Here is a 23,373-nt window from a genome sequence, read left to right as displayed (position 1 = left end):
GCAGCAGCGCCTTCCCAGTGGCTGCGGCGCGGCGCCGGGTTGCCGGCTGCCGAGAGAGCCCCGCGTGGCCGTGCGCTTGGCGCCTGCAGGCAGCCGCCGCCGCCGCCGCGGCATCTGGGCTCCCTCGGAGGGCCCAGCCCGCCGCCCGCCTGCTCAGCCGCCCGGTCCGCCTGTAGCAGCAGCGCCTCGACGTGGCGGAGAAGAGGCGGGCAGCGGAGCGCGCCGAGGGGACTGGCGCCGGGACGCCCCCCCACCTCCCCCGCCAGGCAGCGGCTCTTCCTCGGCTGCCCTTCTCAGCTGGGGGAGAAGTTCTGCTCAGCCAAGCGCTCCGGAGGAAGAGGAAGAAAGCGGACCTTCCGCGAATCAGGGCCTTTAGCAACAGGGAAAGGAAGATGGGAGCATCTCGAGTGCAGAAAGAAAAGGGCTCCTCTGGACAGGTGGATTTCCTCCCGGCCATTCCCCCCCAATGCATTCTGTAGCATTGATTGATTGATTGTCTTTCTATGCCAGGTTTTCCACCAAGGAGCTCAAGGTGGTCCCTGTCCTCGTTCAATCCCCGCAACCCTGTGAGATGGGTTAGGGACTGAGAGGCGGTGGCTGACCTGAGGTCACCCAGTGAGCAGCATGGCTGAGTGGGGATTGAACCCTGGTCACATAAGTCCAACATTCTAGCCACTGCATCTCACTGGCTCTTGCGTAGGTAGCAGTATTTGATGCAAGAATAGCATATTAATGACGGATTTATTCTGGATTGTCCACACACTTTATCAGCTGTTCAGCAAAGCTTTCCCATTGTTATTACACCCACTATGCCTTCGAGGCGCATTATTTCCTTCAAAGAATTCTGGGCACTATGGTTTGTTAACAGTTGTTGCTGGGATTTATAGCTCTGTGAGGGGTAAACTACACTGCCCAGAATTATTTGAAGGACAAAATATGCTTTGAATGTGGTTTAAAGGTCTAGTGTGCACCTAGCCACATTATTGCCATCTGGAGGCAAGCTGTTGTGCAGCAAAAGCTGTGATTTAGCTGTGATTCCCCTATTGCAGGGGGTTGGACTAGATGACCCTTGGGTACCTTCCAGCTCTACATTTCTATGATTCTAAAAGTAGGACAAAAACAACAACCCTTAGAATATTTATGGTATAAAAAGTGGGATTGTGTCTAACCGCTCTGAGATCATGTGGGCACAAGCCATCCTGAATGCACAATGAAAATGATGTCTTTACATTATTTTCTCTTTACCTAGTGTTCTCTAGGTCAGTTCTAAGAAATCATTGGATGAAAATAGCCCTGCGATCAAAAGCAATTTCAGCTATCAAAAGTGACAGTTTGGAAGCAATGCATTAATTAGGAAATGATTAGTTCCCAGCATGATGCTAAGAATCTAAGTCTGGAAATATATGCTATGCTGTTAGCAGTAGGACTTAAATCAAATTTATTCTGTGGTGATTGAGTTGGTTCCCCAGCTATGACTCAGAACTTTTCAGGTAATGCTGGTTCTATCCACTTTAATATGACTATTCCAGAAAAAGAAATCAGTTTGGCATTGCAATATTTTGGCTCTGGTTCAGCAACGCAGCTGCACCATCTCAGGTGTATGAATGTTTCTTGCTCTCTTTTTCTTCTAGGAGTGGTATTTAAAAAAATAAAAATCAACAGATCAAACTAGCAGGCAAAAACCTGCCACCTAAAGGGACAATTGTGATTTATTTATTCATTTCCAAATTTCACCGAAAATTTTAAAAACAATTTCCAAACACAAAGTGTTGTATTCCAAGACAAATACATGTACAGTTGTTAAGTCTTGTATGCAGTCATCCAGAGGGTGGATCTAAAATGTTAAGATAATTTATCTGTAGTGGCTGCTGTAACTGAGATGGAAGGGGGATTAATGTACAATTATTAATAAATGATATATATCAAGGCCATTTGGAGTCAAATCCATCTTTCTTTGTTAATACTCTTATCGCCCTCCAATGGTGACCTAAGCATTCCATAAGTGCTACATGTTCTGCACATATTATTGGGTCCAGGTTTCTGAGGTGGGAGGGTTTTCCTCCTCCAACTGGAAGCAACTATTTGTCTTGCTGCTGTCATAAGAAAGAAGACCAACTCTTTATGCTGAACACTTGATTGATATCATTTTGCATTGACAGTAGGGCTAACCTGGGATCGGGTACAAGATGCCGCCCTGTAATGATGGATGGCAATGGAAAAATTTGGGTCCAGAAATCTTTAAGAAGCAGACACTCCCATCACATGTGGAGGAATGTGCCTTTAAAGATACATCCTCTCCAGCGTAAGAGCGAGAGAGTAGTTAACTCTTGAAAGGCATAGGGACATCTAGTGCCCTCATTTGATCTTTAAAGAGGCTTCCTGCAATTTAGCCAAAATGGTAAGCAGTGAGTGTTTAGACCATAAAGAGCTCCATTTCTGTTCATCAATTTGTTGGCCTAAGTTGGCTTCAGCACTTCTCTAAGACTCTGCCCAGTGTCCATTTGTAGGTCCAATAATGTTTTATAAAGTAGAGAAGCTTCATCCTGAAACTCTGTATTAGATCTAATTCTTAATGCTTCATACTTCATCGGGGATCGAAGCCCTTGGATTTAACAAATGAGTGAATGTATTGTATACAAATTTGTTGCATTTGGAACCAATTAGTTGAAATATGAAGAATTGATGCTTTTGAATTATGGTGCTGGAGGAGACTCTTGAGAGTCCCATGGACTGCAAGAAGATCAAACCTATCCATTCTGAAGGAAATCAGCCCTGAGTGCTCACTGGAAGGACAGATCGTGAAGCCGAGGCTCCAATACTTTGGCCACCTCATGAGAAGAGAAGACTCTTTGGAAAAGACCCTGATGTTGGGAAAGATGGAGGGCACAAGGAGAAGGGGACGACAGAGGACGAGATGGTTGGACAGTGTCCTCGAAGCTACAAACATGAGTCTGACCAAACTGCGGGAGGCAGTGGAAGACAGGAGTGCCTGGCGTGTTCTGGTCCATGGGGTCACGAAGAGTCGGGCACGACTAAACGACTAAACAACAACAGTTGAAATATTCCTAAGCTGTTTCTTTAAATTTTCCATGGTAATTGAGCATCCTCTTGGGAGAGTGTCCTATATCCTGAATACTCCTGCTCTTGCCCATTGTTTATAATGCCTAACCTTGTCTATATAGCGGAACCTTAGGTGGTCTAAAATAGGTATACGAGGGGACACTGCAGGTGCCAACTGCACTTCCCATAGTTTTCAGACTTGAAAGGGAACCTGCAAGAATGGGTTGTCCAGTTCTTTAATTGCTGCTCTGGAGGGATGCAGAAACGCGAGCGCACAAATTGAAGGTTCCATGGGAATGTTCTCCAATTGCATCCAAGGTATCTCAGTTGAATTCTGGGCTAGCTTTAAGAGCTGTTTCAAGTGGAATGCCTTGAAAGAATATTTTTAATGTGGTATCCACAGTCCACTCTTTTTGCATTGTTTGTGAAGTATTTGCTACCTAAATGGGTAATTGTACATTGAGGCTCCACTGAACTTTACACCACAGTACCACTTTAATCAGCCATGTCTCCTCCCAAAGAATCCTGGGAGCTGTACCCAAAAGAATTAAGGGTGCTGAAAGTTGTTAGGAGGCCCCTTCTTCCCCTGAAAGAGCTACAATTCCCAGAGTTCCCTGGGAAGAGGAACTGATTGTTAAATCATTCTGGGAATTGTAGCTCTGTGAGGGGAACAGGGGTTCATGAGTTTCAGGCACAATGGCCTCCCTAGCTGATGCCCCTGCAGCCTCTGACTGTCCAGGTTGTTGCTAGAGTCAGGGGTCATGACACCATCCTGCTCATCTGGATTTTGGCCTGAAAGATCACGGAAAAGCGTAAGTTGTGACACTGCACATCACTGCTGATCCCAGGCACATCTGTTAAGGTGGCAGCCTTAGCTTCTCATTTCCTGGCTTTGTAGAGTTTGGGCCTACATTAGGTAGTCTTAACTCTGGTCATAAACCAGCAGGGTTTTTTAATTTTTAAAATAATCATCGAACTGCTTTCCTACTGAGAATATCACCTCCCACTTGGCACTTTGTGGTGGTTAAAGGGAAGATGGGACTCTGAATTTCACACTGCTGGAGGCCATCCTTGCCTCTTGTTAAGTGCATGCAACTCATGACACATTTTAAGCAGGGAGCACATTAGCATCTCTGGGACTTGAGAAAGGGAACATTTTCAGAAGAGGTGGAAGAAAAAGAATTCTGAAGGAGATCATTTCAAAGCTAACCAGTTTATCCTCAGGTATGAAACTCTGAGAACCCCCCAAAAAGAAATGGCCTGTCAAGTTACTCAACTTTGTAGCCCTTTGTATTCTCCTGGATTGTTCTCTGTTATGAACTGAAATAGAGAATTCAGTTTCACAGCTTTGGCTATGAAGTGTCCATAGTTCCCTTATGAGAATGTGACACACATTTCTCCTCTGACAGTAAGTGTTTTAAATAAGCTTGACCTGTAAAAAAGAGGTGGTAAGATGATCAGCCAGGAGTTCATTATATTTTGGAGGAAAAAGGAAGGGCAAAAAGGCCAAAGTCCTAGGTACACGAGAGAATAGCATCCTTAAAGGGCTGCCAGTAGATTGAGACGATGGACAATTCATTTGCAGAGGGATGTGAGAGAGGTTTAGAAGACCAAAAGGAAAGGATGCACACAAAGAGGCTCATTGAGGGTCATGGCATACAAAATCCTGCTAGAAGAAAGAGTCAAGGTTTAGTGATGGATGAAGGAAAGGGGGGAAATCATTGTTTCTGAGAACTCTTTATGCTGCCTAAAGAAAGAGAGAGCAGAGAGCAAAGCATATGTCAAGAGCTACTGGATATAAGACACTTAAAATGCATCCTTTGCACTTTCTGAAAGGGCTGTTGGTAAACAAGGCCATGCTTGAAAGGCTGAATGCATTAAGACTGACCTTCATGGAGAACAAAAAATATATCTATGGGGGGCAAAAAAATATCCAAGGGTGGCTCAAAACTGATATGATATTTTACAAATGAAGTGGGAAAAGGAAGAGAAGGAGATTGGGTGCTGGAAGTATGGTAGGATACAAGTGACCCCCCCCCCCCAATTTTATCTTGCCTCACCTCCAAATATGCTGCCCTGCTATGAGTTTAGGGTGGGGGGTAGGGTGCATGCAAAGTCCCTTTTAATTCCTGGATCCAGCATGGATTCATTTCCTGGAATAACTAGGCTAGCTTCCTGGTGAGGTAATTGCCTAAGTATGAGTCGTTAAGATAACAAAGGAAGTCAACGTACAGTTCTACAGTTCTGTGATTCGATGACCCTGTGCCTGAGTGCTCTGCTGAAATTTCCTAACCGCTGCTAAAAAGAAGGAAGTATTCTCCAAAGGGGAAGCTGCAAAGACAGCCTTTCTGTGGTATTTCCCGCCCCCCATTTCTACAGGCAACAGCACTGCTGATAAATTGGGTGGCAGGTCACTCAGGAAGTCTTAGCAGGCCAATTCTGAAGGAACACAACACAGAATTTGAGTTCATAGATTTTGCCCCCTAATCCACACACAAAATAATTCTATGGGGTGTGATATAAGGCAAAACACTATGCTGGAACCAGTTTTGGCATTCTGAAGAACACAAGGACAGCCCTGCTGGATCAGGCCAGTGGCCCATCTAGTCCACCATCTTGTTCTCATAGTAGCTGGCCAGATGCCTCAGCGGAAAATCTACAAACAGGGCCTGAGCACAACAGCAGCACTCTCCCCTCCTGCCGTTTCCAGCAAGTCACATACTTGGGATATTTGGGCTTGCCTCCTGTTTTTAAAAATACAGCAACATTTGGAACAAGTCGTCTTCCCACAGATGTGTCACTGTGCTCTGAAGGGTATCAGCAAGCAGAAAATGCACCCAATGGCACCTTGGAGAAAAAAAATGTGAAGTTATATGTCTGCCGGTTTATCACACAAAATGTATGGCGCTACCAGTGGCAACGGGCACATGTGTCAGAGGGAAAGTGTTGTATGAAGACCTGCTGATAAGGATTGCCATATAAAGAGAAATGGGAGGCACGGCATTTTTGCAGTCTGGGAAAGAAAGAAAAGGCATTTGCAGAGGGGCATGGAGACTTTACGCAGCCCAGTGCTTTCCTTATAGGAAAAAAAGGTGTCAGTACTCACCATGAAGTTGTTACAGTAAGTGCCACACTTTAAAGAAGTGCTTTTCTTCTAGAAAAAAAAGGTGACGGTACTGCGTACCCTTGAGTATCCGCAGAAAAAAAGCAGTGACGTAGACTTTTATTTTGGTGTTTTCCCATAGAGGGTCAAGATTCCTTTATAGAGACCAAGAGAGCTCTTGAAAATTCAACAGCATCATCTGCAAACAAAGGTTTGTTATGAAGCTCACATATAGCTGTTTTTCAGTTTGAAGGACCTATTGGATTGCCTTTATTATGATTTGACAATGCCCTTAGAAGTTTCTAATCCTTTTTATCTCTTTTGCAGTACCATTCATTCATTCAGTCCTTTTATTGGTTTGCCACTTTTCCACAAAATATTCATGCTCAAAGCAGTTTACATCAAAGAAAGCAGGAACACATTTCAAACAAACACTATCAAAAAATGTCATAGTAACATAGCAAAACAGCAGCAAATATTAAAAAATACACAAATCCAATGCCCTGGCCCCACGGGCTTGCTGATGAAACCTGCTATGGGCTACCCTTAACTTTGCTTTTCTGGCGTATCAAGCACCTGGAACTAGACCAGGGGTCAGCAAACTTTTTCAACAGGGGCCGATCCACTGTCCCTCAGACAGACCTTGTGGGGGACTGGACTGTATTTTGAAAAAAAAAATGAACGAATTCCTATGTCCCACAAATAACCCAGAGATGCATTTTAAATAAAAGCACACATTCTATTAATGTAAAAACACACTGATTCCCGGACCGTCCATGGGCTGGATTTAGAAGACGATTGGGCCAGATCCGGCCCCTGGGCTTTAGTTTGCCTACCCATGATCTAGACACTTCTTAAATTTTCCTGAATACCCCCATCCTAGTTTCTCTCTTGAGTCGTTGTGGGAAACTAAAATGTGGTAAGAGCCAGGTGCTTGGCACTGCTCAGAGTGCTGCCACTGCAGCCCGGTAAGCTTGCCAGGGCCCATTGGCAGAGGTGGGGGGAATTGTCAGACAACCTGGAACTGTCCCAGAATTCATTGCTGTGAACCAGCTAGAGGTGGCTACTGGCTTAGATGTTCCTCCTCCTTCTTGCTGTTGTTGCCTATTCACCTGCACTTGCCCGATGAGCAAATGAGAGGAAAGAGAAAAATAATAGTAACCATGGCACATCTTGTCCTCTAACTCTAGAAATTGTTGTGATTAGGCCCAGAATTAGGCAAGGGAATGAGCAGTGCCAATAGTACTGAGTTGCTAATGGCCCATTGTGTTAATGACCTAGGATTGCCTCCTATTAGCATATGGGCCTTGGTGAGTACATAGCTAATGCCAACCCTGCGAACAGCTCTTCCCAGTGCCCAGGGCAAGTCTACACATTGTCTGAGGTGGCAGACTGGATTGTACCATGTCAGACAAAATTTGGGTAGGGACATTTTTAAATCTTCTTCCTCATAAAGAAAAATAAAAACCTTCCTGTTCAAAACTAGGAGATTAGGAAGAAAGAGTCTAGCCCAGTCTTGTTCCCTGTTCTGCTAGTTTTCCGTTTGCAGGGAGTTCTGTTTTTTAAAATGAACAAGAAAGCAAGAACTTAGAGGAGCAAATTTGACCTCTGCCCTATTTTCTGAAGTGATACCTGCCACTCTGTCACCTCAAGTCTACCACTGCATCCCCACTTCATTCTGCTGCATGCAGAGACCACGTTTTAGAGGCAGTGCAGGGCTATGCATGAAAGCATCCAATCCTGATGGCAGTGTATTCAGTCTATGCAAAAAGCAATGGCAGGGAACAGAACTGCAGAAGTGTGTTGTCTTAATTATGGCATTGCTGGAGCTGAGTGCCACCTGCTGCTCATTTGTGTCCATGCCACAACTAAATATAGATCTATGCTGATTTCACTGAAGACTCAGTTACATGGCTGTTTGAGGGCCAAATTACTTATGTTACAAACAAGATCCATGATTTCCCAATGTACAGTGGTACCTCGGCTTAAGTACTTAATTCATTCCTGAGATCCGTTCTTAACCTGAAACTATTCTTAACCTGAAGCACCACTTTAGCTAATGGGGCCTCCTGCTGCTGCCACGCCACAGGAGCATGATTTCTGCTCTCATCCTGAAGCAAAGTTCTTAACCCGAGGTACTATTTCTGGGTTAGCGGAGTCTGTAACCTGACGCGTCTGTAACCCAAGGTACCACTGTATTTGTTTACACAAAAGAAACCTGGAGAGGCAATGGGCAGGCACTGAAGTGGAGCAGCAACAGTGTCGGCTGGTAGGTAGACAATGAGCCTGATGGGGCAGGAAGGAAGCAGCAGGGTCCTTGCTAGGAGTGATGAGTCACCCCTCCCTGATGTTTCTGGGATGCAAGCTGTCTTTCTTGTTCTTGTGCAAGTTACTGGAGAGAGCAATCCCTCTGTTAACTTGCCTAGGGGAGAGAATCTCATGACCCCCAGCAAGGATACCACAAGGGTAAGGTGGATGTGCTTCTTCCCTGCCAACAGCCATTTATGGATCCACAGTATACACAAGTTAATGGAGCTAGCATGTTCATCCCTGCAGCCCCCCACTCTTGTGTGCTTAATTAATTCCACTGTCAAAGACCTGAAGGGAGCCAATGGCCCATCATGTTAATGACAACAGGATTGTGGGTTTATGTTTCCTTAATGGGACTGAGCGTTCACTTTGATACTGACCATCTAAAGAGAACAATCCCCGCTAGCCATGCCACAATGGCTATGGTCTACCTGCAGTGAAAGAGGCAATACAGTGGTACCCTGGGTTACAGACACTTCAGGTTACAGACGCTTCAGGTTACACACTCCGCTAACCCAGAAATAGTACCTCGAGTTAAGAACCTTGCTTCAGGATGAGAACAGAAATCGCATGGCAGCGGCGTGGCGGCAGAGGGAGGCCCCATTAGCTAAAGTGGTACCTCAGGTTAAGAACAGTTTCAGGTTAAGAACGGACCTCTGGAACGAATTAAGTTCTTAACCTGAGGTCCCACTATATGTCTCCAAATACCAGTGGCTAGGATTCACAAGTGGGGAGAGTGCTGTTGTACTCAGGTCCTGCTTGTGGGCTTCTTGTAGGCATCTGAATGGCCACTGGGAGAACTGGATGAGGTTTTTGGCCCGTTCTGTTCTTTTGCTGAACTGTTAAAATATTCTGGCCAGTTAGCTATTATTTATTTCATTTATATACTACCTTTCCATCATTGCACCCAGGGCGGTTTACAATTTTAAAGTACTCAGAGAAATGATATAACATGTAGAAATGGAAAGGAGGGGACAGTCTCACTGGACTGCCTCCCTCACACTCTTCAGCTGGGTCAGGTGTGTGAAAGGGAGTATGGAAAAGGTAAATGACTCCAACTGCTTTCAGCAGGAGTGCTGGTTTGAAAGATGAACGAGGCTTCCTGTACTGAGCCTTCCTTGAAGGGCATGCAAGATGATCCTGTTTCTGGGGTTGTAATCTGCATGTCTCAGGGCAAGGGTGAGTGAGTGAAGAAGCCCAAACCCTATTTACATAAATGCAAATGTATGGTTATCGGAAACAAGACCATGCCATCAGGTCTCACTTGTGACCAATATATCACAATGTGTTCATTGGTAGGTTAGAACAGAGCCTATGCAGGAAGAAATGTGCATTAGCAGATTCCATCAATGCAAATAGTACCCTTACAAAACACAAGGTCTTGAACCTCCATGAGAGACCCAGAAGGTATACAGCTGTATCTGCACAGGCTCCAACCCAACCTTTTGATGAATATTTGGAGGTTGTGATGGGTTTGCAACACTGCACACCATCCCGTATCCTTTTACATAGGTCACATGAACATTGCTCCAACACCTTGCTTATGTGATGCCTTCACCAAGTGCAACCACAAGCTCCTTCTCAGGTGTGCCACAGTTCTTTGAAGGGGATTTTCATTGACACCTTGGAAGGCATAAATAGGCCAGCACAAGTGCTTATTTCGAAAGGTGCCCAGGGGTGAAACATAATTCAGCAGCTGTTCTCTGCTACTTTGTTTGACAAATATGCTGGATGTTAGCAATTATTTTGCAAAGCATCTTTTAAGTCGCCAAGAACAATGTTTGCTAACTAGGCCATGTTTTACTCCCTAGGCTACGGAGTGTTTATTTTATTTTGAAGAAAATCCCCCCTGAGTTCAATGAGCTTACCCCTGAGATAGGCACTTTTTTGTGGTAAGTGTGCCATACAGTAAGACAAATCCAACAAATGAGAGAGTGCTGCTCTAGGAACACAGGAACAATATCACCTTATATTGAGCCAGACTATTAATCCACCTGTCTCAGTATAGTGAATGCTGGTTGGCTGGGTTTCTCTTCAGGGTTTCAGTCAGGAATATTTCCCAGTCCTGCTTGGAGATGCCAGGGACTGAATTTGGGAATTTCTGCATGCAAAGGATGTGCTGTGCCACTGAGCTACACCCCATTCCTCAGTACATTTATAGCCCTTTTATGCCTTGGGGGTGACATACAAACATAAGGGAAGAAGTGGTTCCTCAGCAATCTGATAAGCAGATTTTATCATCCGGTTTGTAGATTCCCCTGCTTTTAAATGCACTAAAGTCACCATAGGTTTGCCCGAAGATCTTACTAATGAGCAGACAAATGCAAGTATACATGAATTTGGCTTTTATGTAAGTAACCCTCCCCATCCACAACATACATACATACAACTTAAATAGGAAATGAAACTATCCAGTGCAAAAACCATTGATGTACAGTAGAGTAGCTTTTAACACAAACAGATTACAAAATACAAGGATCATAGGACACTTTAAAAACTGGATATCGTTTACAATTGCCTTACAATAGCTTTAAATGATTTTATAGTTAACCTCACTGGTTAAACATCACATACATTAATTACACCCAACTACTTTCATTAGTAGGAATATTTTGTTAAACAAATAATAGCAATACATTATTTAGTAGAACCATACTTATGCATAGTTTGGATTTTGCATGCTAGTGAAAATGAGTATACCCTGCTCACAGAAAAAGTAAAGGTAGTCATGCTGGCCCATTAGAAAACAAGAAAATCTGTATCAGGGCAACCAAAATATCACACAATAGGTGGGAAGATTTGGAGTTTTTCAAAAAGAAGTCTTCATTAGACAACATGGTAAACAGAAGAATGGGGATGGTCGGGGGGGAGGAACTCGGCGGATGAAGAAGCAGTAGATATCAGGGCACAGTTGTAATGTAGACTGGGGGAGGAGGTAACAGCAATGGAGACTAGTCCACTGGGGCAAGTGGGGCACTGTCCCCTCCAAGTTCAGCCTGTCCTCAGCTGGCCCCCACCTACCTACTTCCTCACAGGTCCAAGAGGTAGCACAGGCTGTCAGCCTCCTCATCCTTAGTCTCAGAGCTGCCATTGTCTAACTCAGCAGAGAGGAGAATAGGGACAAAACTAGAATTAGTTGGCCCCTCCTATCACTCGCTTTAGTGCCCCCTACTGTTGGCCTCCTTATCTTCTGCTCTTCCAGTCTCAATGGACACCAGCCTCCACTGGATAACAGGCAACACAGCACCTGGGAAAGGTCTAGGCTAGTTTTGGAAAGGTCAAATCAGTGATGAATCTCCTATTGGTGTTTTGGAAGCATCAAATGCTTGAAATATCCATGTTTACAGTACCTGGAAGAAGGGGTGGGGGGCACCAGCAAGAAGAAAAGTGTTAAGATAGTTTCACAGTTAATGAGGCTTGTAACTTGGAAAAGTTCCCTGATGCAGCTGAATTTCTTCAGCTGTGTTTGGAAAAAAAAAAGGCATTTAAAAATGAATAAAAAGTTAGCCTGTATATACATGCATAATGGAAGTTGCAATCAAATGAAACCTACACTCGAGACTAGGAAATTTGCACTCCCTGAAGTCCCAGAAATTGTTCCTTCCAGAATCATGGGTGGGTTTTGACTTAAAAGGGCAGATATTCTAAGTAACTAAAATAAGCAAGAAAGGATCATTAATGCTTGGCTGGGAAAGAGCCACACTTTGAAATGTGTGTGTGCCTTGGGATCTAGCCCTGCCCTTGCTGTTCATACATGTGTCAGAGTGCACCAGAAAGGACTCTATGTGGCCCAATCAGGGTCCTCCCTCATGTGCAGGATGCATTAGTATGCTCATGGAGTCCCTTCTGAAGTGCTCAAAAGTCATCGCTTTTGCTGTCTATCATCCTGGTCATGTAAACCTGCTCAGAAAAAAGTATGTTGAGCTGATTTAGGTATTGGGAATGCAGGAATTGCTAGTTGGTTCCGTCTTCTGAACCAACATTTTCTTAGCCACATTGTCTGTGGCTAAGGCTGGGGGAACCTGTCAATACAGAATGCTCAATACAGAAGATCTTCACTGGGTTCCAGCCCATAAAGCTCTGCCAGCATTTTAAACCTGGGACCCCAGTCATTCAGAAAATCATAGTCGATGTCAGAGTCTGAGGATCCTGATCCCAAAGAGCTTAAGGATTCTGCAATGGACTCAGCCCCTTCATAACCATATATGTGGAGAGTGTCATATGGCAGCAAATCCCCGTCGTTGTCAGCTTCGTCTTTTTTCATCTCAATCATAATGCCCATTTCTCCAGTGCCCGAGATCCCATTTCCTGGGGGCTTTTGTACACGGGAGTACACGCAAGGCCTGTTCTCCATGGTCATCCTGGGTGACCTCATGCTGGTCTGGCGGACTGAGTTGAGGACTGACACATCGTAGCTGGTGGTGTCCATTTCACCACCACCTTCTTCATCGTAGGCCACCAGCTGCTCGTGGATATCCGTCACATTCTTCCTGAGAATGTTCAGGTCTTTCCTGTGTCGCTTCCTCATAACTATTAGCACCATAATCACTGCAAACAAATCATAAATTAGTTGCAGAATGGAGAAGCAAAACAAGCATGTGGCTGAATAGAAAACGTAACCTGATTCAACCTGAGGTTTGGCAAGGTGGGAGAAGTAACCATCTCTGAAAAATGGTTGCTACCGCATGACCTTAAAGAGCAAAATTACTCCATTTTCATATCCCTTTCTGCCACCCCTTTATGTTCCTTATATGTAATAAAAGGGGTCTTTCCCCCTTTCCCCATTTCCCCTGGGAAGGCCAGAAATGTGAATATTTTTGAGTAGATTTACCAATGATGGTGAGGATGCAGACCAAGATGGCAAGTAGTGCTTGGACGCTGACTCCCATTTGTTTTGCTGGCTCTTCGCAGAAAGTGAAGTCCCCTTCCTCGTTGCACTTGCAGACATGGATGGCAAGGGTGTTTGTGCTGCTCTGCTGGGGTGAGCCGTTGTCAGAGATGATGATAGGCAAGTAATGGGTTTTGACTAGTTCCCGATTAAACTGTCCGTATTTGACGGTGACATTCGCTGTGCTATCTGAGGAAGGCAATAGTGTCTCATTAAGTGATAATCTCAAATGGTGATTGCCTTGTAGGAATGCCAGCAGTCTGCTCCTGAGGCTCCTGAGGCAAAGTAATCTTTTAAGGAACCCAGAAAATGTCTGGGTGGCCAGGAGTCATCAAGACTTCTTCTATACAGGAGTGGTTTGTTTTGGGAAATTAGCAGTTTTAGAGCATCAGTTTGATTCAGTGTTGGTCATTTGTTCTGTATTTTTTAATTTTGTGATGTTTTAGTGCTTGTGTTGTACATCACCATGATAGTTTTGAATGAGCTGGCAGTTTAGAAATGTTATATAAATGATTATACAATATATACAATACAATATATAGACAGCCCTAAATAATTTATAAATAGGGATAAGCAAACCATGAAGCTGTATTTGGAGCATGGCTAGTTAACATTCACACAATGTTTCCTTTTTGCCACCTCATGAAATCCACAGTAACGTACCGTGATTGTCAATTAGAGTGAAGTTGCTCTCTTCAGACACCAAGGAAAACCTGAATTTCACTCCTGGTGACATTTCATCCTTGTCCACAGCAGAAATCATGATAACAGTCTACAGGAATTGAAAAGGTTGTCGTGAATACACAGGGACATCTTTTCCCTCAAACAATTGCCCAGGAAGGGACTTCATGTTATGAGGTACAGTCAGTCCCTGGGAGCAATTTGAAAAATATATTGTACCACACAGCCACGGGCTTTTGTGGAGCAGTGTAACAGGTTAAAAAGGTTAAAAAGAAGAAAAAGCCAGTCCTTGAAGCACCTCATAAGTACAGTTGTTGATTATGTGGCTTCATCTGCAGATCAGTTTTTTCTTAGTTATATTTTATCGAAAATTTTCAGTGAGAAAATAAAGTAAAAGAAAAGGAACAAAACAAAAGCAAATATTAAAGAAAAATATAAAACTACTTGAAATTGTGATACAATATGAAATAAACAGTTTTGAAACTAAGGGCAATAGATTCTTAATATTATTTTTTGTTGTATAAAACATTAACTATAGAAGCTAAATTATTGTCCCACTGCTTAGGTAAAATAGGAACCTCCAATTCTTTATTCTATTCATTTCTCAGATGCTGTATGTCAAATTGATTAATTGAGACCAGGTATCTGTGGAAAACATTCACCAGCTTTTTAGTCTGAGAGGATTTAACCAATTGTTTTATTATCTTAGGTGTATTAGATGCTGTAAAAGCTGCCGGTCCAAATAAAGATGTTAGCATATGGTGCAGCTGCAAATATTGCCACTGGGCTGAATCAAATAGGTGGTGTTTTTAGTTTAATATAGCACAAGTATAAAATTCATCATTCTCACCTATTAATTGGCCTAAAGTCAATATGCTTGCCTCCATCCTGTTCTTTCATATTACCATCCCCCACCCCACCCTGATTTTTAAAGTGGGATTTCCCCACAAAGTCAGTTTAGCATAGGAAAATCGTGTGTTTCATAGGAAAATCACTGTGTTCCATATTTTCTAGCTGACAATCTTGTTTCAGGAGAATCCAGGGTTTTAACATATTGTGATCCTAGTGCAGTCCATAAGATACATCTATATTCTAGGGTTGCCCAGGTTGGGAAGTTATCACTAATTTTGGGTTTCAAGTTTCTAGTATTTGTCAATAAATAAGCTTGGTGATATAATACCAAATCCTCCTTGTTTTATTTGCAGTTGCATTTTTAATAATGATACTCTTGGAGTTGAAGAACCCCAAAGGCATTTCCTTAATAAGGGGTTTAATTTTGGGAAATATTTTCTGAGAATATATCTGCAGATCAGTGTTCTGATTTGCACATAGGTTTAAGGGGGGCAAAATGGGAAGATTCAATCCAAAATGTGGAGCAAACTGGAAACTTCCCCATCCATCTTCCTAGGCTGGCAAGGATTGCTGGTCTGTGCAGCTGAGTAGTAAAAGCAGTTTGATTCTGATACTTTACCTTTCCTGGTGCGGCATTTTCACACACTTTAGGATTGTAAACATCAGCAAATTCTGGTGCATTGTCATTTATATCAGTAACTTTAATGTAAACTGGTACGTGGGATTCTAGATTGGGCACAATTCCTGAAGCAAGAAGAAAATCACAGATTTATCAATCAGGCATCCATCTGAAATCAAATAGAGGCAACCAGTATTCACACCACATCAGTGCGGTGAGTGAATCAGAGTGGAGGAACCTGGTTGGCTGGCCTCAACTCTGAGACATGTAAGAATGTCTGCAGAGAACTGCCACGTGTAATGCACAATTGTTCGCTTAGGACTATCTTCATGCGATCTGGAATCCTAAAAAGCAGGGTTTTGGCTCACATAGGGTTGTATCCAATTCTAATATCCATTGGATGCAACTTGCAGAGAGCTGAGGAATCTGCTTTTCAGATGGTTCATTCCACGTAGGGACGGGCAAATATATCTGTTTTGGTTTCTGTCAGTTTCTAATTTTTCCAGTCTAAAGTCCAGCTCTCCACATTTCTACATCAGTTTGTGATTCCCCCCTCCAATAATGTTCTCATGAAAATTCACCAGTATTTTAGTGCAAATTTCTCCTGATATGCACATTTTTGTATACAGTTTCCCCTAATGTATGTATTTTTCAAAGCAATTTCCCCTAATATAACATGTTTTTGTATGGCATTGTCACCAATACACACATTTTTTATGCTCACTCTACTCTATGCATTTTTATAAGCATGTCTTGGTGAGAAACCTGCATTGCAAATTTCAAACAACTGTGAATTTCGAAGGATGGCTGTATAGCTATAGTTTAGGAAAGTGCGAACTAGGTAGATACACCTTTAAATGTGAACTGATTTGAATTCCTCCCTCCCTCCCTGCATTCCGTGATGCTGTATTATCATGCAAATATGGGTTTTTAACATAAAATCATATCCTTGACAGGATTGGAGGAGTGGGGGAGTGAATCAGATAGTAAGACCCTCATGATTGGTGCCATCCACTTGGCACAAGGCCTTGGGATGGTCCCCACTGAAGAATGGCTTTCACGGCATGGATACAACAGCAAAAAGGTTCAAAGAGGGAGGACTTGTATTTTGCCTGCTTATTGCAATCCGCAAAGAAGAGGGAATGGCTGGGTGCCTCACTCTTGTCAAATTCCCTAGTGACACAAGTTCATACTTACTGTCTTGCTCCAGTTCATTGGCTGCCACAGTTATGTTATGCCAGGCACTTTCTTCCCTGTCCAAAGGCTTCAAGGCAAAAATATGTCCCTTGGTGGATATTTTGAAATAATTGGATCTCAGGATGTGATATCTGTGTTGGGTGCATAAAAAAATGGTATCAAAGTAGTATCTGAGGAGGAGCCAATGCAGAGACAGAGTTGGGGCCGGGGGATGATTCATTGGACAGCGAAGGAGAACATGAGGCATGGTGCTCTCTCCCTCCCTCACGGCCAGCTCAGGGGCAGGGCATGCGCCAGAGTCCCTTTGCGACCACGAGAAGGAGGCTCTGCCACTGCCCCAGCCCCAAAGGCCTGGCCACATGTCATGGGGGCGCCTAGTTGCTCCCCATCAGAAATGTGCATCTGGAGCCATGGCCTCATTGGCCCTGCCCATGCTATGCCTCTGGTTTAACAACATCTGGAGGGCCATAGGCTCTTCATCGCTGCATTATACAGTATAAAAAATCAGTTCTTCAACACATTATCATGGGCTGTGTTGTGGATAAAGTGTTGTTGCAAGGAATGCAAACTCAGTTGACTAAGCACCTTTTGGGTACAGAAGAAACTTTCTGTTACCTTATTTCCCGTTTTGCTCTATCTGGGTCATGTGCCGACACAGATCCGATAACCTTTTTGATGTCACTTTCTTCTTGAACTTCAAATATATAGAAAGGTTGGGAAAAGACAGGTGGTTCATCAACATCGAGAACTTTGATTGTTACACTTGCAATACTCTTGGATCCTTTCGTTCTGGAATATGCATAGTTAATGTCGGCATCAGTTGCTTCAACATCAAACTTGTAGGAGGATACCTTCTCAAAGTCCAGTGGCTAAAAACACACACGCGAACATTATCAGTACACAATAAAAAGGGACACTGTGTATACAATCAACATATTTTTTATATTTAGGAACACAGGAAGCTAGGTCATTATTATCTACACTGACTGGCAGCAGCTCTGCAGAGTCTGAGACTGAGGTCTCTCCCAGTGCTACCTGGAGATGTTGGATATTGAACCCGAGGCGTCTGCATGCAAGGCAGATGCTCTACCACTGAGCTGTGGCCCTGCTCCGATGGAGAGAGTTATATTTATATTTCTGGTCTGCAAAGCGCATTTTGGAATGAACCTGGAATTTAATGGAAACTCTTGCAAACTCTTCTGGAAGTTTTGTACCCATGTAGATTTATTTAGTCAAGGGCCTGCAAGACAGAGCTGTTCCACCAGGCCTTTGGCCAGGGCATAGCCTGACTCCCTCCCTCGGCAATCTTCGCAGAGCTCTGGCCCAATGGTTGCCAGTGGCTTGAATTAACTAATTTTATAATGAATGATTTTAGAGTGTTGTTTGTGCTGTACTTTTGTACTGTTTTATTGTTGTTAGCCGCCCTGAGCGCGGCTTCGGCTGGGGAGGGCGGGATATAAATAAAATTTATTATTATTATTATTATTATTATTATTATTAGCCTGTTGTGTGAGAGTGGGTAATAATAATAATAATAATAATAATAATAATAATAATAATAATAATTTATTTATATTATTTATACCCCGCCCATCTGACTGGGTTTGCCCAGCCACTCTGGGTGGCTTCCAACAGAATTAATGATAATAATAATTAAAAAAAAAGATAAAACACCAGACATTAAAAACTTCCCTAAACAGGGCTGCCTTCAGACATCTTTTAAAAGTCATATAGTTGTTTATTTCCTTGACATCTGATGGGAGGGCATTCCACAGGGTGGGCACCACTACCAAGAAGGCCCTCTGTCTGGTTCCCTGTAATCTCACTTCTTGCATTGAGGGAACTGCCAGAAGGCCCTCAGAGCTGGACCTCAGTGACCGGGCTGAACGATGGGGTTGGAGACACTCCTTCGGGTATACTGGATGTGTCTAGATGTATGAATGGATGTGTGTGAGAAAGTGGTTGTCCCATCCATCTTTTGTACTGGCCCCACCAACCATGGGCACGTGCTTCTGGAAAATTAAGGGAAGGTAGTTCTTGGGCTCACAAAGATTCCCCACCCACGATGTAAACAATGATACACTGATCATCACCATACCTTCTTAGGTCTGATTATTCCTTCATTTGTGAACGGGTTTGGTTCTATTCTGAAGGTATCTTGATAAGGTCCTTGGACAAAACTGTACTTTGTATTTCTGTTCTGTGGCTCATCAATGTCTTCAACTTCCAGTCTACCAACTTCACCGTCTAACCTGGTATTTTCAGGGACTTCAAAATGGAAGTTTTCTGGAAAACAAACAAATAAAAGTACGTTGGAATAAAAGGAAAATTAGAACATATGTTCTTGCTAACAAAAGGATCATCTTGCTCGTTTCAGTTTTTATCACTAAATTGTGTGGCATTGGCCTTATGTGTGGCCATCTTGAGTGTTTTCATGCTCTGAGGCCTGGGTATCCTTTTGGCTAAGGGGCTGCATCGGCATCAGCTGTTGGAAACAGGGTGCCCCTGGAGTATAACATACGTTAAATAATGGACAACGTGATGAATAACAGAATATTTGGCAGAAACCAAACTTCAGCAGAATTGAAACAGCACTGATTGTGACAAATACAGATCACAACATAAAGTGCAGCCTTCTTACATCCCCATTTGCAATATGCCTGTTTATTTTTAACCAGTTATGTAAAACTTGAAATTCAATATTTTTGTATTTAGATGCCCGTTCTAATTTGAGGCCCTAAACTGTAGCTTCTGTGTGTAAATCTAACTGTTTGCTGTAGACCCACCCATTCATTCTTTTTTTCCACTGAATGAATGGGAAAGGATGGTGTGTCAGTTGGTGGCATGGACAGAAGGCTGTGTTAGCTTCAAGGAACACAGGGCTGTAACCAATTTAGTCCTACTCAGAGCTGACCCACTGAAATTAATGAATTTAAGTTAGGCGTGTCCATTAACTTCAATGGATCTACTCTGAGTAAAAGTAGAATTGCATAACACCCATAGAAGGAGTCAGACCATTGATTCATCTAGCTTAATACTGTCTACTCTGCCTAGCAGTATGCAGTGGCCCTGCTTGAAACGCTGGACAGCCACTGCCAGCCAGTGTAGACATGCTGTACTGGATGCATCAGTGGTCTGACATGCTGTCATGGAATATACAAATGTTCTAAATATCTAGTCAGATTTAGAACCCACACTGCATTACATTCAACTGAATGCAATTTCCATCAACTGAGTTAGGAGCAGATGGCTTCATTAAATTTAATTCATTGATTTTGCAAAACTAACTTTTCCTAAATGTTGGGAAGTTGTCGTTGATATCAGTCAGTGAGATACGGACTGTAGCAGTGCCTGATTCTTCTGAGTGTAGACCGTGGCCATCCACTGCTTCTACCACAATAGTATAAACAGGGGTTTTTTCTCTGTCCAAATCCGGTACAGCTGTGTAGATTGTTCCTGTAAAAGAAAAGAAGAAAGCTAAACAAGCATCTGCCTCATCTATCACCTCAACATTTATTTTTTTTACTATTAGATTAATCTGTATAACCTAAATTTCTACTGCTTGCCTTTCATTTTGCCTTTATTTTTAACTTTAAAAACAGTTAACAGAATTTTGACTCCCTCCCTCAGATCACTACTTGCCAGTTTTGGTTGCCCAGCAGTCTTCTCCAAAGCAGTCCTCTCTTCTCCCTTTCCATCCTTCCAAGGTAAACTTTATGTGTGGTGTGGTCTACCTACCTATCTGCTTCAAATCTAGAAAAGCCAGCTGTCATTGTTTGCTCCTCATCAGCAGATGAGGGGGTGAGAAATCCTTTGAACTTTTCAAAGATCCTTCTAATCCCAAACTTTGGTGGTTTCATATCTATTGGTTTGGAAGCTAAATGGGACCATCAGAAAGCATTGGTGCCAACTCCCTGGGGCCCTGAGTGCCTGAGCTCCCACAAAATTCCCCACGAAGGGGCTGGGCACCCACAATTTCAGTGCCAGGGCCATGCACACTGCATGGCACTCACAGCCCCAGGCCCCCATGTTTGCAGGGCCAAGTTGGCACTCCTGTCAAAAAGGCATTGGTTTCTGCTTGCTTGGAAGACTCAGCAGGTGGGTATGCAGAAGCATATTATTTCACAGTGAGTCTGAAAGTTCTCAAAGGTTGACAGATCAACAAGCTGACTTGACAGATGATGTGGTGTGGCCTGCCTTCTTCACAGAAGTTTTCTACTCAGGCTTGCCTGTTAGCGTGAGCAATAAGAGTGCTTTGTTCTACTTATAGATCTCAGACTTCCCAGGACTAGCTTTCCTGAACTGGGAGGAGTTGAGTCTGGCAGGATTACTTTTCACCAGCTGATTTATTGATATCATACCTACCAGTATCATCTATTTTGAAGTATTGGTTTCCCTGAATAACTTTGTAGGAAACACGAGTATTGCCAAGAATTGTGGGGTCATCAGCATCTACAGCTGTCACTTTGGTGACTGATGTTCCTAGAGAGAGAGAGAGAGCAAGGGGGGGGGGGGGAGACAGAGAGATTGTTACCAAAAAATGATACTTAATTATTAGTGTTTAGATTCTGTTCATGTAAAAAACTGCCAACAAGAACTGTGATGAATCTGCTTAAAGAGGTGTGAAAAATCGACTCTCCTGAGACAAACCTTTTCCTCCCTCACCACTTTGAACCCTCCTATTTAATGCTGCTGCTGTTAGGACATTTCTATCCTACATTTGCTCCAAGGCACTCAAGGCCATGTAAGTCTACACAGTTTCCCCCCTCCCCATTTTATCACTGCCACAACCCTGTGAGGTAGGCCAGGCTGAGAGACAGTGACTGACCCAGGCTCTTGGTCCAGAACTCTAGTTCACTATTCCACACTGGTTATAATAAGAATCAAATAAATGTATAGCCTGCTCTGCCTCACAAAGGAGCCCAGGGTGACAAACAAGTGATGAAACAATAAAAATATCTTTAAAACAATTCCAATGCAGATGTAGACTGGGAAAGATATCAGCTTAAAAGGCTTGGTGAAAGAGGAAGCTATTCTGGGGCTAGCCATACAAGTGGTGAGTCAAGGATGGAAAGGGTTAACTAAGAGAAGGGAGAGGTTACTTACAGACCAGGGTTCTAGGGTGGGTACTCTGTGTGTGTGTGTAAGCTCTCAAAGAACATTATGCATCTAAGTGCTAATCTGGGCTTGGCTGAGCTGGCTAGATGTCTCTTGAACCTCCATCCAGGGCCATAAATCACTGCACATGGCTAGCTCCACATGACTAGAGTGGCTCTGAGCCATGGTCTGTTTCTGCAAGTATTCAGCGTAATAAACTAAGGGAGAGTTAGCTTTCTTACTGCAACTGGATGATCTATGCTTCTTTTCATTTATATTAGTGGTGGGAAACCTCCGGCCTCTGAACCCATTTCTAGCAAATTCTGCCCACTTACCAATCATGTGACATCATTTGATGTTACCCATCTATCATTTTCATTTGTCCTGTCACTTTCCACATTATCTGTGGCTTTCCCCTGATTAAAATTAACATTTTATGTATCTTACATTCATTTTAGATGCTTTAAAGACTAAGCCTTAAAGGAGACTTAAATTTAAGAATATGTAAAATGTTTGCAGAATACATAAAAATAAAATAAAATAATAATAAAAAATCTGCATTTAAAAAAAAATGTTTTGCTGGTCTTTTTGTTTCGTTGGCCTTTCAACCTGCTGACTTCTGCCCCTCCCTTTTCACTTCTCGCCTTGCCTGCTATTGGGCAGAGAAACAACTTCTAGGGTCCTAGGTTGGCTAGGTTTGAATCTGTTCCTTGGGCAGAAAGTGACTCCCCATGCCTAGTTTCTCCTAAGGTACCCTTTCTTTGCATGCAAGCACAGTAGCATTTTTTAAAAGAGAGAGATGAGCTTACCTAGTGGTGACATTTCCAAAACAGAACCATTAAACACTTTTTGTACAAAAACTGGGGCATTGTCATTGATGTCATAGACTATGATACGAAACACGGAGGGTTGTTCCAATGACTTATTGGTGAAACGGTCAAGAATGTGAGCCTTCAAGTGGTACTCAGCTTTCTTCTCTCGGTCCAACCTCTCATTTGCAGACACATCTCCAGTGCTGTCTTCGACTCTAAACAGAGTCCCAGCACCTTCCCCTTCAAGAACGTATTTAGCATTGGGATTCCTGATGGTTGATGTGATCTAAAAAGTACAACAAAGTCTGTAAATAAGAATTAAAATGTGAAAGCAGAACAAAATTGTGACAGTCAGTAAGGAATCCTAGGAACACAGTCCCCAGATGTTGCTGAACTACAACTCCCAGAAGCCATAGGAAGCCTAGCCAATGGCCAGGGACTTATAAAACCCATTGCTCAGGTTGTATATATGTGTAAATAAACCATATTTATATAAGGACACCAAAGTCTTTGCTGTGCCTTATTTCCAAAAGAAAACACAAACCCTGGGTAAGCTGCCTGGAACCCTTAGAGTCTCGTCCCGCTTGGAGATAGGGGTGGCATACAACAATATAGTCAAATGGAACAGTACATTATGAAATCCCCTCGATTGACTGCATGTGACTCAGGCAAAGCTTTTCAGATGGTGTTCATTGCTGAGTTTGATGGTGTCCTTGATGGAGGCAGCTGTATGTTTTCATCTCCCTGGATGTTA

At 43.1% G+C, this 23,373-nt stretch overlaps 1 protein-coding gene across 2 annotated transcripts in view; it reads right to left on the bottom strand.

Annotated features, from left to right (window-relative positions):
- Positions 1–10,803: 10,803 nt before the first annotated feature.
- Positions 10,804–23,373, bottom strand: part of CDH5 (cadherin 5) — a 32,668-nt gene continuing 20,098 nt past the window's right edge. For both annotated transcript variants that reach the window (XM_081018463.1, XM_081018464.1), the window contains 10 exons: positions 22,617–22,905; positions 21,076–21,192; positions 19,999–20,166; positions 18,809–18,996; positions 17,326–17,579; positions 16,711–16,841; positions 15,514–15,638; positions 14,025–14,133; positions 13,305–13,550; positions 10,804–13,021 (listed from right to left, as the gene is read on the bottom strand). In XM_081018463.1, coding sequence (XP_080874589.1) covers positions 12,513–13,021; positions 13,305–13,550; positions 14,025–14,133; positions 15,514–15,638; positions 16,711–16,841; positions 17,326–17,579; positions 18,809–18,996; positions 19,999–20,166; positions 21,076–21,192; positions 22,617–22,905 — 2,136 coding nt within the window. In that variant the 3' untranslated portion in view covers positions 10,804–12,512. The remainder of the gene's footprint in view (positions 13,022–13,304; positions 13,551–14,024; positions 14,134–15,513; positions 15,639–16,710; positions 16,842–17,325; positions 17,580–18,808; positions 18,997–19,998; positions 20,167–21,075; positions 21,193–22,616; positions 22,906–23,373) is intronic.

The sequence above is a fragment of the Podarcis pityusensis genome (genome assembly GCF_964106645.2).
Source record: "Podarcis pityusensis genome assembly, chromosome: 8".
NCBI classification, from domain to species: domain Eukaryota; kingdom Metazoa; phylum Chordata; class Lepidosauria; order Squamata; family Lacertidae; genus Podarcis; species Podarcis pityusensis.
Note: the sequence above shows the minus strand (reverse complement) of the source record. Positions and strands in the feature narration are given on the sequence as shown.